General features: G+C 37.4%; 1 protein-coding gene and 1 pseudogene across 2 annotated transcripts in view; both read left to right on the top strand.

The window, feature by feature from the left end:
• The window catches only part of FMR1NB (FMR1 neighbor), a 39,148-nt gene that overhangs the window by 4,732 nt on the left and 18,762 nt on the right, over positions 1–15,654 (top strand). For both annotated transcript variants that reach the window (XM_073888510.1, XM_073888509.1), the window contains exon 2: positions 7,847–7,966. In XM_073888510.1, coding sequence (XP_073744611.1) covers positions 7,847–7,966 — 120 coding nt within the window. The remainder of the gene's footprint in view (positions 1–7,846; positions 7,967–15,654) is intronic.
• LOC112817789 (NADH dehydrogenase [ubiquinone] iron-sulfur protein 4, mitochondrial pseudogene) lies at positions 4,312–4,898 on the top strand (annotated as a pseudogene).

Below are 15,654 nucleotides of genomic sequence, written 5' to 3'. Positions count from 1 at the left end.
AAAATAATGTGGCCATGGCCTGAAGTATTATGGTGAAAGCAAGTTACATGGTCCCAGAGCTAAAGTTCCCCTTCTCCTTCCTAGAGAGACCCTTCTGAGTTCTCTTAGACTTAATGTCACCCATGGCATTTGAAGTTGAAGGACTTGAGGTAGCTCTGGGATATCTCTAGTTTTGTATTTTCATTTGGGCTCCCAAGCCACTTTTCAGGTTGTATTTATGTAGAAGACATAAAGACTAGCGGTGTACAGGATGAGGAGACTAGCAGATTGAGGACTGGGAGTTTGATCCCACTTATTCCACCAATTCTCTGTAACCTATTGAATCAGCCCTCATTGCACATCTTTCTTAGGGGAGATTTAAAAAATAAAACAAGAGGGGCGCCTCGGTGGCTCAGTTGGTTAAGCGGCTGCCTTCGGCTCGGGTCATGATCCCGGGGTCCTGAGATCGAGTCCCGCATCGGGCTCCCTGCTCGGCGGAGAGCCTGCTTCTCCCTCTCCCTCTGTCTGCCGCTCTGCCTGCTTGTGCTCTCTCTCTCTCTCTCTCTCTCTGTTAAATAAATAAATAAAAATCTTTAAAAAAAATAAAAAAAAAATAAAACAAGAGATAAAGATTGACTAACCAGTAATATTTTCAAAATACTTTAGCTCCATGGACAAAACCATGTGACTATTTTCTGTATTATTATATTAGAATACTTCACTTATCTGCTATCCTTGGGGAATGAATGAGGCAGTGCGTATTGAAAGAAGGTCTGGCTACCTGCCATGTACCTCATTAAGCACCAGGCTTGCTCTTGCCTTAACCATTTGTGCATGTGGTGGTTGGAAGAGCTCTGAATTAGGAGTTAGGAGACCCAAGTTGTCTTGATTCTGCCACTGACATGCTGTGTGACCTCTGATAAGTCACTTTACCTCTAGGTTTCAGTTACCTTGTCTAAAAATTGAGATTTCACTAGATGAGTGTTTTGCCTGCCTCAGTCATTTGTAACACCTGCACAGTTCTTGATTATCTTAATGTTCTTCATATTCTGTTAAACTGCCCCACTTTTTTTACATAAATGTGTTTATTTTAAAAGGAAACTGTAGCACAATTATAAATTGAAAACTCATCATAATTGCTATTAAGAGAATTATTTATAAAAATAAATATCCTGAAAACAAAGTAATGTTATTAAATTTAAAGTTATAAGCAATAAAAATAAACAATGAAGGACGTATGACAAAATACTCATTTTACATTGTACTAAGCACTTCATTTATGACTTCATTTAATCCTTACAGTCCTTCAAAATAAATATTATGCCCATTTTGCAGCTGAATAAACTGAGGCAAAGAGAAGTTTACTGACTTGAAGTTCACCAACTACTATGTAGCAGAGCCAGAATGCAAATTCAGGTCTATTTGAGGCCAAAGCCCAGAAGGACTGACCCTCAACTATGAAAGTCCCAGCAGAATCTTCTCCAACATGTTACCATTAGCCACTGCTCCCATTCTGTCTCCTCACCCTTTAATCCAGTTCCTCATCTGAGAGACCTCCCTGCAGAGCAGGGCTGGCAACGTAATTCACATAATGAAAATGCAAGGTCCCTTGTTCAAAATTTATTACACATTTCAAGATGATAGCAAGAGTAGGGTCCTTCTAAGAGCCAGACTCTGTAGATTGCACAGGTCTCATACCGATAGAGCCTGTAGCTTTGAGTCTTGTTGTTTTTTTTCCTGAAATGTAGTTAGATTTTCAGTCTTTTTTTGTAACAGGGAAATTAAAAAATAAAATTCTTTGTGACAGGGAAACATAATTGGTTCTTTACCATTTCTTGCTGCCTTTTAAGGAAGCTGGCTCCTAATCTTTTGTTTGCTGAGCATGTTAATGAATGTACAGATGCAAATTAGAGGCAGAGGATGGAGTTATTCTGCCTATGAAAAGGGCAATGTGGGAGGGGAAAGAGTCTGGAACCTAATAGAGTGAAGAAGACTGAGAAGACTTGGGTGAGGGCTGATGGGAGATTTTGGAGAGAGGAAAGGACAGTTGAATTACACCCAGTGATGAAAGAACAGAGATGTTAAGGGGATTTTATAAAGGTTTGCCGTATGGTGAGTTATGTCAACCTTGTTTGGTGTCATGGTAGTTTTGATATCCTATATATATATATATATATATATATATATATATATATATATATATATACACACACACACACATACATATACATACATATATATATGTATATATATATGGAGAGAGAGAGGAAGAGAGAGATAAACAATCAAAAATATTTCTTTCTACAATTTTAAAGTAAATACATAAATAGCAAAAACTAAATAAATCCATAAATATTCAACTGTGTTCCTCCTAAAATCAACTCATGTAATGCTGTTGGTACTCATATCACACTTTGGGAAATACTGCTCAAGGTAATTTGTAAAGAATTGTCTTTCATTGTAGGGAAGAAACCAGTGGTAGAGTGCGGGTTAAATATACTGGAGAATTTTGATTGAGGCTGCCACTCATGGTGCCTATCTGAGTAAAATGTTTAATTGCCTCCTCTATTTCAAATGCCCATTGAAACGACCAAAAGATCTATAATGGTTGAAAACCAAGAGAACCAGGAAGAGTTCCATCTGCCATCAACATGCCAGAAATTTGGAGGGATTTCTGAAAGATAGAGAGGAGGCCAGGCCAGACACTACTGAGAAAAGTTACAGCAACATGTGTTTTACCTCAGGCTTAGGCCAAGCCTATCTGGCAGGGGCTGGAGGCTAGGGTACTTTGAGTTGGGGATCAATCTCTGTCCTGGAGGGACTCCAGGAAGCACACCACCGTAGAAGATAACCTAGAGTGGAGACTTAGGCCACAGTATGCTACTGCCAGCCAATACTTCCATCATATGGTGCACTGACAAGGACAGTCAATTGGGAAGGGGGGCACCAAGTGAACAAATGGCAGTTTCTGGTGCTGTCAAAGCCACTTCTAATTGTATTTCCTTTCCTGTATGGTGTAGAGCAGTGAGCCCTCTACTCTAATGAAGTGTGCCTGGCAATATAATCTCATTTTTTGAACCCTGTCCTGGAAGCACTCTTCCAAGCCCTTTGTGTGCCCAACTTCTTCTAATCCTTTTTTTAGGCTTAAATATCATCTCAGATAGGCCATCTTCTAGTTGAAGTAGGTCCCTAACCTTAAACTGTATTGGTATCCACTTTCTTCACAGCACTCATTACAATTTGTAATTATTTAATTTGTTAGTTTACTTATTTTTGTCTGTTTTATCCACAATATTTTAAGCCCCATGAGGGCAGGGTTCTTATCTGATTTGTTCAGTGATGTATCCCCCCAAATCTAGAATATACTAGGCATTAAATACATATCTATTGAATGAATAGGAGTTAGGAAAAACAAACAGAACAAAATGGGTTATTTTAAATATTGTCAAGATATGTAATATACAGTGAAGGGAAAACTGTAATGAATGAATGTTCATGCATAGTGTTAAAATACATAAAACAGATGGTTTAGAAATTCAAGTAGAAATGGACAAAACCATAGTCATGGTGGAAGACTCTAATACCTATCTTTAAGTCCTTGATAGATAATATAAAGATATTGAGCATTTGAATAACATACTTTAGCTTGATTTAACATGTATAATAAAGTTAATATTCATATAATAAATTTCGTATCATAAGAAAGTACCCTACAGGCTGACAACACACATTCAAGTGTATGTGTATGGAAATTGGTCTCATAAAAATAAGAAACAATATTTTCATTGATATAAAGGAGATTTAAAAATTATAAGCGAATATTATTATGACTCCATCCTAATAATTATTTTGTAAGTGGATGATTTTCTAGGAAAATTAAAATTAAAATTGGCTCATGAACATGAAGAAGTGAAATGTTGTTAAGGAATTATTCTCTCTACAAAATACAGAGTCAGACTATTTATGAATTTTCCCAAACTTTTAATGGATCAAATATTTCCTATGCTGTTTAAATTGTTTCAGTATAAAAAAAAAGATGGAAAGCTTCCAGATTATTTTTTGAAGCAAATATAAACCCCACACCAAACCCTACAGAGATGGCAGAAAAGGAAATGCAGGCACACTTTACTTAGGAATGTTGATCCACAAATCCTGCATAAAGTGTTAGCCCTTGTGGGCTTCAGGACTGCAGGAATATTTTAATATTAGAAAATATATTAATATTCAACAGTTAATAGGCAGAGGGAAGTATGCTTGTGTCAGTAAATATTAAAAGCACTTGATAAAATCCCGCTTCCATTCTTGACTAAAAATGAAACAAAATAGGGTGCTGAGGCAAATGTTATGGGGGAAAAGAGCAGTGGCTGTAGCTGCCATTTCCGTTTCCAGGGTTCCTATCAGGTCGTTAAGCACTTCCACATGGAGGCTGGCACAGGACCAAGCTCGGGACACGCAACTCATAACAGTTGATGAAAAATTGGATATCACTACTTTAACTGGTGTTCCAGAAGAGCATATCAAAACTAGAAAAGTCAGGATCTTTGTTCCTGCTCGCAATAATGTGCAGTCTGGAGTAAATAACACAAGGAAATGGAAGATGGAGTTTGATACCAGGGAGCGATGGGAAAATCCTTTGATGGGTTGGGCATCAACGGCTGATCCCTTGTCCAACATGGTTCTAACCTTCAGTACTAAAGAAGATGCAGCTGCCTTTGCAGAAAAAAAATGGGTGGAGCTATGACATTGAAGAGAGGAAGGTTCCAAAACCCAAGTCCAAGTCTTATGGTGCAAATTTCTCTTGGAACAAAAGAACTGGAGTATCCACAAAATACGTTGGCACTAAATATATCTCTGTGCTTGATGGTGAATAAAGTCAGCTGTGCAGCATTTATAATCCATGTATAATACATCTCTTAATCTAATAAATTTGACCTTTAACCACAAAAAAATGAAACAAAATAATAACAGAAAATTTGTAGTAAACCAGGACTAGAGGAATGCATCCTTAATTTAAAATAAAAAGTATCTATCCTAAGCTAGCAGCCAAAGTTATACTTAATGATGGAACACTAGTGCATTCCCATTAAAGTCAGGATCGACTGTAGTATGCCCATTATCATAGCTGTTTTTCACCATAGCTTCAGAAGTTCTAGCAATGCAGTGAGAGAAGAAAAAGAAATGAGCTCTTAGTATGAGAAAGAAAGGAGGCAAAACCACCTATATTTAATGATAATATGATTGTATAGATCTGGAATGAAAACTGAAGAACAGTGGAGAGCTAATGAGAGTCAAATAAGGTAGTAAATCTGAATATACATGAACCAAAATCAGTAGCTCTCTTACATACCAACAGTAAATCAGCTAGAAAATGTGATGAAATAGATTACATCTGCATAGCAAAATATATATGATATAAGGGAGTAACCGTAGTAAGAAAGGTATGGGACCTGTATGACTAAAACTATAAACCTTACTCAGGGAAAGAAGAAGAGAGTTGAATGAGTGGAGAAAACAAACCTATTATTGGGTGAGAAAATTTTGTACAGTTATCACTTCTCTCCAAATGAGTTGACATATAACTGGAGTCATGCCTAGCACATGAGACACACAATGAATGCTTTTTAACGAATGTCAAATAAGTGAACATAATTACAATAAAAATATTATTAGATTTTTTGACTTGATAAAATGATTCTAAGCTTCATCTAAAAAAATTCTTCAGAGTTAAGAATAAAATTTTTATAATGAAGACTAATGAAAGGATTGCCAGCTCAGTTATTAAAACATATAACAATGTAAGATAAATTATGATAGTGGTGGTATTGGTGCATGAACACATAGATTTGTGGAACAGAGTAGAAAAGTCAAGAATCAGATTTATAACTGTTTAATGACCTAGAATATGATGGTGGTATCATAAGTAGGAAAGGATGGATTTAATGTATTTGGACAACTAGAAAAAAAGCATCCCTACTTCATAATATACTCCAGGTGGATTAAAGATTTAAATTCCAAAAGTGAAATTATAAAAGTGTTAGAAGGAGGATGCCTGGGTGGCTCAGCTGGTTAAGTGTCTGCCTTCAACTCAGGTCATGATCCCAGGGTCCTGGGATGGAGTCCCACATCTGGCTCCCTGCTCAGTGGGGAGTCTGCTCCTCCCTCTCCCTCTGCCCCTCCCCCAGCTTGTGCTCTCTCTCACTCACTCTCTTTCAAATAAATAAATAAAATCTTTAAAAAAAGTGTTAGAAGGAAATATTGGAATTTAGAATGTCTTTCTAAACATGACCCAAAAGGCAGAAATAATAAAGGAAGAGATTGATACGTTTGATTACATAAAACACTTAAAACTTTTGAACTTCCCAAAACATCATAAAAAATATAGTTAGCTGACTACCTTGAAAAATATTTGTAACATATGTGACAGACTAAAGCTTAAGTTCTCTACTATACAACAAATGTATGAAATATGTAAGCTCACTGATGATTAAAGGTGCAATTAAAACAAAAGAAATACCATTATTTTGGTCATCAAACTGGCAAACAACAACAAAAAGTCTAGGGTGCAAGAAAACTGCTATTTGTCTGCACTACTGGTAGAAGTGTACTTTCGGGCAGCCTTGCTGGAGGGTAATGTGGCCAAAATCAAGAGCCATTCCTTAATAATTTATCCCAAGGTATTTTTCATAGCTATTTGCAAATATATAGTCCCAGTGGTAATCATTACAGTGTTCATTATCTCTTTATATCTTTTTTTATTGAGGTATAATTGACATATAACATTATATTAGTTGCAGGTGTACAACATAATGACTAGATTTTTGTATATATTGCAAAATGATCACAGTAACTGTAGTTAACATGTCATCATAGATAGTTACAAAATGTTTTTTCTTGTGATGGAAACTTTTAAGATCTACTCTCTTAGCAACTTTAAATATGCAATACAGTATTATTAACTATAGTCGCATGCTGTACATTACATCCCCAGAACTTATTTATTTTATACCTGGAAGTTTGTACCTTTTGATTCCTTTAACCCATTTCACCTACCCCTACTGCCTGCCTCTGGCAACCACCAATCTCTTCTTTGTCTATGAGTTTTGTTTTGTTTTGGTTTTTGTATCTATGAGTTCTATGCAGTGTTCTTTATAATACCAATATCTTGTGAATAACTTAAATGTCTTTCTATGGGTGAATGGTTAACTCAGTTGTAAAAGAGCCTTATAATGGAATACTGTGAAATTATTAAAGATAGTGTTGAAAAATATTGAATGATATGGACAAATCATGCTACAGGAACAAAAATGGATACAATTTCCTCTTGTATAAGAGGGAATGATGCAAATAAAACTAAAAGCAGTTTGTTTGAAGTATTGAGGAAGAAGGATAAGGAGAGTTTTACAATGTCTAAGGTCTTGATTTTTATCAGTAAATAAATAAGCCATCAGTATATGCCAAGAGTTTCTGTGATGGGGTCCAATTTTGTTGGGATACATACTGTTTCCAAGTTGTTAATTGATTGGGCCTCTGAATGTTAATGCTGTTTGTCAGAGGCAAGTTCAGTATTGTAATTCAGTTTACAGCACAACGATGAGATGTGTTAGCCTATTATGGCTTAAGCATTTAAAAAAAATTTTTTTAATTAAAAATTTTTAAAAATTTAATACTTAGTTTTTCAGTTTCACAGCAGAATCACATTCTGATTATTAATAGTACCTAAGCTGTTATGAGATGTAAGTATAATATCTGTTAGCTCTTAGACATTCCATAATTAATTAAATTAAGCAAAGGGTAATTGCTATTAAAGGGTCATAAAAAGTGATCAATGCTTTATATGTTGGGATTAATAATTTCAGTTTCTCTTAAGGGTTCTCGAATTCTGCGTCTCCAAGTGAACGTATTCTGTGGAGCAGTGAAAATGCTAATGGACAATCTCTGGGAAAAAAGTCCATTAGGGAAGCTCTGTTAAATTTTTTCTTTCCAACAAGTAAGTTATTTGATTTTTTTTCCTCCCAATGTCCTCATTTTGAAAAGATTAGTTAAATGTTTAGGAGGCAGTGTCGTCTATTGGCATTGGGGTGAGACGGACCTGAGTTTTAATCCTGACTCTGCCCTTTGCCTTAGGCAAGGTAATATCTCTGAACCTCAGTGTCCTCATCTTTAAAATGAAAATATTTACCACGAAGAATTGTGAGGATGACCTGAGACTGTACTTTTAAGACCTTCATAAACGTTTGTTACTCTTTATGGAAATGTTTTTCCTTCACAGATATCTAAACCTTTCACAATTTATCTTAATGGCATTGCCTGAAATTTAGTCACTGACCCAGTATTGTGAAATCAATGTCTTTAGCATTAATCAGGGAACTATGTGGCTCTGATGTTATGGAATATACCAGATGTTTTCCCACCTGTTTTAATGATAAAAAGTTCAGGTTTCAAGTCACATCATCTTTTTGTGATTCTGTATATAATGTGTTTATCAAGCACATGATGACCCCTGAGAATTATTAGCCACAAATAAATGTTTCATTTTCTATAGCATGTGGTACCGTTTCAGGGAGAATCTTCAAGTAAATTGACATGTGAATTACAAAGATGAAGCTTTTATTAAAAATCATGAGAATTTATTCTAACAAAATTTGATGTACGTATACAAGCACAAAATTATATCCATTGTTTAATTTCAGATTCTACCACTTAATTTTTCTGTGATCTTGCATAAATCTCCACATTTCTCTATATTGGTTTCATCAAGTACGAAACAGGCATTATAACGCCTACTACTAATGAGAATAGCAAAATAAATGAGGCCCTTAAATAAATTTTAAAAACTGTCATGGTCAAGTTGAGTGAAGAAAGAGAAATTTGAGGGGTTGCCTGGCTGGCTCAGTCGGTAGATCATATGACTCTTGATCTTGGGGCTGTAGGTTCAAGCCCCATGTTGGGCATAGAGTTTACTGTAAAAAATAAAAATAAAAATAAAAATGGGGGTGCCTGGGTGGCTCAGTCGGTTAAGCGTCCAACTCTTCATTTTGGCTCAGGTCATGATCTCAGGGTTGTGAGATCGAGCCTTGCATGGGGCTCTACACTCAGCGGGGAGTTTGTTTCTCTCCCTCTCCCTCTGCCCCCCACCCTTGCTCACTCACACACACACACTCTCTCTCTAAAACAAACAAATAAATCTTTAAAAAAATAATAAAAATAATAAAATCTTTAAGAAAAAAGAAAGAAATTTGAGAAGGTGGTATGTTGTGAAACTAAAAGAGTGGGTTTAGTGAGTGCCGAAGTTGGTCATAAACAACAAAAAATGATGATTTAAACTTTAGAGCTTATGAAGATAACAGACATAAACTGTCCCATAATTACCTCTAATAGCATTATACAAACACTGAAGTCACCTTTAAAAATAGTCTAAGAATATCTGCATTTCCAAAATATTCCTTCAACCTGGCACAGTACATTGAGTCAAAATCAATTGTATGAGATGCCCAACAAAATCAGACTGTTCCATTTTAAGAGAAACATTGGACCCAGGTTGATTCACATCTTTCAAAAACAGTGATTAAATATTTACAAAATGGATATGCTATCTCTTTGAAAAGAATAACTACAAGTTCATAAAATGTGAAATACTTTTAACCAATTTATTTCCTCCCCTGTATAATTGAAAAGGAACACTCTTCCCACTTAGGGACTAAAAAAAAGCCCGCCGTTTTGTCATCAGGCTGTTGTTCATAAGAGATTTATCTCTTGTGCATTAAAGTGATAACCTTGAGACAGACTGGCAGGGAAGCTTGAGAGGTCACACGATCCTTCTCTCTTTGGACAAAATTATATACTTAAACCTGATAAAAATTATTCTACCCTTTTTATTCTTCAAAATACAGGTGTCTCAGTAATTTAAGTCTGAAAGTTAATTTTAGTATCTGGCATAAAGTCCATCAGATGCAATTTCAGTATAAAATAACAGAAGCTCAGCATTAGATGGGATCTTAGAGATCATCCAGTCCAGTATTTTCTGTGATTTATAATCTCTTCTTTGATTTCCATTCCTGGAATGATTTTGAACAATGCCAATAGTGAAGAATTCAACATGCAGTAAGTCCGTACCATCTCTGACCAGGCCCTGACTATAGTCACCCTTTTTTGAGTGTGTGATGCCTAGGACTGAACATGGTATTCCCAGTGCAGTCCAGCCTGGGGAGGAAAGTCACTGTGAGCCTGGCAGAAATGGAGAATAGATTGCCCAGTGTATATAACAACAAAGTAGACCAAACTCTCACATGCCTGAAATGTTTGGGAAACGAATCTCCAGGCCAGCTGGAAATGCATTAAATTTGTGGCCTTGCACAGGCGTTTGATTCTTCGTTTCTTTATTTCTAGAATGGGAGTTTTAAAACTCATTTTGAGAGTTTGTTGTGAAAATTAGGAATAATGTGTGTAAAGCAAGGAACCTGGTCCAAATAGGTGCCTCGTGAATGGTAGCTATTATTACTTTTACCTTAGTTTTAGGAATTGCCAATCTTTTAAAGATTTTAATTATTTATTTGACAGAGAGAGACACAGCAAGAGAGGGAACACAAGCAGGGGGAGTGGGAGAAGGAGAAGCAGGCTTCTCGCTGAGCAGGGAGCCTGATGTGGGGCTCGATCCCAGAACCCTGGGATCATGACCTGACCCGAAGGCAGACGCCCAACGACTGAGCCACCCAGGCACCCCTAGGAATTGCCAATCTTTAAAAAGGAGAATATAATAAAATATACCAAGAGATAAAAAAATATGCCTGTAACCATGATATTGTTTTTTGCTGACGTTAAAGTTCTTTGGAGTGATCATGAAACATCAGTTATTACTTTTCTAAGTCTGGAGTTGTTGGTAGTATTGGAAGTTGAACTGAATCTATGATGGCCTTAAGCAATACTGTAGAAGTTTTCTTTTTGAATAAAAATATATCTGCCTTTTTGGTTGTCATTTGTTTCTGTTGTAAAGCAGAATGTTTTTTTTTTAAAAATCAACTATTTGAGCTTGCATGTCTCTATTTATTTATTTATTTATTTGTGAGCTTGCAAGTCTTACAGATTCAGATATGTACGGATTTATTGCAGTTGCATGAACCTTGGTGTTAATGCTATAAATCATTGCCTATTCAAAGTTATAGAGTCATAACTTAAGGCCAAAAGGAAGGATCTTAAAACATACTGTAGTGCCAATATGGTAAGTGTTCACAGAAAGTAGATCAATATCAATAGTATCCACTTACCTTACAGTCTAGCAATAAACTGTGACTTTTACTTACATTCATTTTCATTGACATATTCAGTGAGTTTCTGTAGGTTAGAAAAATTGAGCGAGAGGATATCTATGGTATTATTTTAACAAGGTGATAGTTTTAAGGATATTTGATATTTCTTGTTATTTAGCTCCTTCTGTGTTATATTTGTATCACTACTACTCAGCTTATGATCTATAGTCCTTTTAAAACTACCTTACCGGGGGGCGGAGCAAGATGGCGGAGGAGTGAGAGACCTGGACTTCGTCTGGTCTCAGGAATTCAGCTGGATAGGGATCAAACCATTCTGAACACCTACGAACTCAACAGGAAACCAAAGAAGAGAGTAGCAACAACTCTCTGAACAGAGAAGCGACCACTTTCTGGGAGGTAGGACGTGCGGAGAAGTGAATCCGAGGTGATATTAGGGAGGATAGACGGCGGGGGAGGGGGCCTCCGTCAGCCGCTTCTGGCAAGTGATAGAGCCGCGGAGCACAAAATCGGAACTTTTAGAAGCCGGCTCCGCTGAGGGACGTCGCTCCAGTGGCTAAGCGAGGGGTGGAACCCTCGCGGGACAGTGTGGTCTCAGGACCCTTGGGGTCACAGAAAGACCGGGGGTGCCTGAGTGCAGCAGAGCTCCCAGGTATTGAAGCGGGGAAGCCGGCTGTAGAGACAGAGCCGAGGTGCGGGCTCTCAGCTCAGGGTTGCCACAAACTGTGAACCGCGGCCCAATCGGGCCACTGCTCCTCCAGCAGGGACCCAACAAGCGGCAGAGCTGGGGAGACTTCCCTTCCTCCCCGGGGAGGAGCGGCGCGGGAGCGCACCGCAGGGATCTGCTGGGTTTGGAGACGCCACACGGGGTCGGGTGCCAGAGATAGAAACGCTCGGTCACAGGCCGGGTGAGCACGGAGTGCGGCCGGAGACCAGGGAGACGGGAGTGACTGCTTTTCTCCCCGCACTGAGGAGCGGGGCCCCGAGTTCTCAGCTCCTCCGGGTGGAGATTGGGAGGCCACCATTTTCACCCTGGTCCTCCAAAGCTGTACCAAGAGCTTGCAGGGAACAAAAGCTCCTGAGAGCAAACCCGAGCAGCTTGCTTAGCCCGGACTCACAAGGGCGGGGCAATTCCGCCTCCAGCAAAGACGTTTGGGAACCACGGCAACAGGCCCCTCCCCCAGAAGATCAGCAAGAACAGCCAGTGAGCCAAGACCAAGTTTACCGATCAAGGAGAACGGGAGAACTCCAGCGCTAGGGGAATACTGCACATAGAATTCATGGCTCTTTTTACTATGATTCATTAGTTTTTCAAAGTTAATTTTTTTAACTGTTTTTTTTTTAATTTTTCTTTTTCCCTTTTTCAAACAACATCTTATCAATCCCTTTTTTAAAAAAACATTTTTTATTTTTCATTTTTAGAGTCATGTTTTATCCCTTCATAGTAGTTACCCTTATTTTTGGTATATATATATAAGTTGTTCTCTCTTTAAAATTTTAAGATACAGTTTCTTCTAACAGATCAAAATATACCCTAAATCACTAGTGTATGGCTTTGTTCTAGTCTCCTGCCTGATCACATTCTCTCCCTTTTTTTTTCTTTTTCCTTTTTTAAATCTTCTTTCTTTATTCAAACAACTTCTTATCTTATCAATTCCTTTTATAAAATCTTTTATAATTTTTATCTTTACAGTCATCTTCCATCCCTTCATTGTATCAACCCTTATTTTGTACATATATGTCTTTCTTCCTTTAAAATTTTAGGAGGCACTTTTTTCTAACAGACCAAAATACGCCCAAAATCTAGTGTGTGGCACTGATCTATGCACTAGCCTGATCATATTTGATCATATTCTGTTTTTTTTGTATTGTTCTGTATTTGTTTTTATCTTTTTCTTTTTGTGTTTTCTTTTTCTCTTTCTTTTTTCTTTCTTTTCCTTTCTTTTCCACCGGTTTCAGGTCTTTTCTGATTTGTATAGAGTATATTTGCTGGGGACATTGTTAACCTGTTAGCATTTTGTTCTCTCATTCATCTGTTCTCCTCTGGACAAAATGACAAGACGAAAAAAATCACCTTAGCAAAAAGAACAAGAGGTAGTACCGTCAGCCAAGGACCTACTCAATACGGACATTAGTACGATGTTGGACCTAGAGTTCAGAATCATGACTTTAAAGATACTAGCTAGGCTTGAAAAAAGCATGGAAGTTATTAGAGAAACCCTTTCTGGAGAAATAAGAGAACTAAAATCTAACCAAGTCGAAATCAAAAAAGCTATTAATGAGGTGCAATCAAAAATGGGGGCACTAACTGCTAGGATAAATGAGGCAGAAGAAAGAATCAGCGATATAGAAGACCAAATGATGGAAAATAAAGAGGCTGAGAAAAAGAGAAACAAGTACAGGATCACGAGGGCAGAATTCGAGAGATAAGCGATACGATAAGATGAAACAACATTAGAATAATTGGGATCCCAGAAGAAGAAGAAAGAGAGAGAGGGGCAGAAGGTATATTGGAGCAAATAATAGCAGAGAACTTCCCTACTGTGAGGAAGGAAACAGGCATCAAAATCCAGGAGGCACAGAGAACCCCTCTCAAAATCAATAAAAATAGGTCAACACCCCGACATCTAATAGTAAAACTTACGAGTCTCAGAGACAAAGAGAAAATCCTGAAATCAGCTTGGGAGAAGAGATATGTAACCTGCAATGGTAGAAACATTAGATTGGCAACAGACCAATCCACAGAGACCTGGCAGGCCAGAAAGGACTGGCATGAGATCTTCAGAGCACTAAACGAGAAAAATATGCAGCCAAGAATACTATATCCAGCTAGGCTCTCATTGAAAATTGAAGGAGAGATCAAAAGCTTCCAGAACAAACAAAAACTAAAGGAATTTGCAAACACAAAACCAGCCCTCCAAGAAATATTGAAAGGGGTCCTCTAAGCAAAGAAAGAGCCTAAAAGCAACATAGATCAGAAAGGAACAAAGACAAAATACAGTAACAGTCACCTATAGGCAATACAATGGCACTAAATTCATACCTTTCAATAGTTACCCTGAATGTAAATGGGCTAAATGCCCCAATCAAAAGACACAGGCTATCAGATTGGATTTAAAAACAAGACCCATCAATATGCTGTCTGCAAGAGACTCATTTTAGACCCAAAGACACCCCCAGACTGAAAGTGAGGGGGTAGAAAACACTTTACCATGCTAATGGACACCAAAAGAAAGCTGGGGTGGCAATCCTTATATCAGACAAATTAGATTTTAAAACAAAGACTGTAATAAGAGATGAAGAAGGACAACATATCCTACTTAAAGGGTCTATCCAACAAGAAGATCTAACAATTGTAAATATCTATGCCCCTAACATGGGAGCAGCCAATTTTATAAGGCAATTGATAACAAAAGCGAAGAAACACATTGCCAACAATACAATAATAGTGGGGGACTTTAACACCCCCCTGACTGAAATGGACAGATCATCTAAGCAAAAGATCAACAAGGAAATAAAGACTTTAAATGACACACTGGACCAAATGGACTTCACAGACATATTCAGAACATTCCATCCCAAAGCAACAGCATACACATTCTTCTCTAGTGCCCATGGAACATTCTCCAGAATTGATCACATCCTAGGTCACAAATCAGGTCTCAACCGGTACCAAAAGATTGGGATTATTCCCTGCATATTTTCAGACCACAATGCTTTCAAGCTAGAACTCAATCACAAGAGGAAAGTTGGAAAGAACTCAAATACATGGAGGCTAAAGAGCATCCTACTAAAGAATGAATGGGTCAACCAGGAAATTAAGAATTAAAAAAATTCATGGAAACAAATGAAAATGAAAACACAACTGTTCAAAATCTTTGGGATACAGCAAAGGCAGTCCTGAGAGGAAAGTATATAGCAATACAAGCCTTTCTCAAGAAACAAGAAAGGTCTCAAATACACAACCTAACCCTACACCTAAAGGAGCTGGAGAAAGAACAGGCAATAAAGCCTAAACCCAGCAGGAGAAGAGAAATCATAAAGATCAGAGCATAAGTCAATGAAATAGAAACGAAAAGAACAGTAGAACAAATCAACGAAACTAGGAGCTGGTTCTTTGAAAGCATTAACAAGATTGATAAACCCTTGGCCAGACTTATCAAAAAGAAAAGAGAAATGACCCAACTCAACAAAATCATGAATGAAAGAGGAGAGATCACAACCAACACCAAAGAAATACAAACAATTCTAAGAACATATTATGAGCAACTCTATGCCAGCAAATTAGATAACCTGGAAGAAATGGGTGCATTCCTAGAGATGTATCAACTACCAAAATTGAACCAGGAAGAAATAGAAAACCTGAAAGACCTATAACCACTAAGGAAATTGAAGCAGTCATCAAAAATCTCCC

The sequence above is a fragment of the Callorhinus ursinus genome, unplaced genomic scaffold, assembly GCF_003265705.2.
Source record: "Callorhinus ursinus isolate GAN/ISIS: 27379988/994484 unplaced genomic scaffold, GSC_fseal_2.0 scaffold91, whole genome shotgun sequence".
Classification (NCBI taxonomy): domain Eukaryota; kingdom Metazoa; phylum Chordata; class Mammalia; order Carnivora; family Otariidae; genus Callorhinus; species Callorhinus ursinus.
The sequence above is the reverse complement of the archived record's forward strand: the minus strand, read 5'-3'. Positions and strand labels throughout refer to the sequence as shown.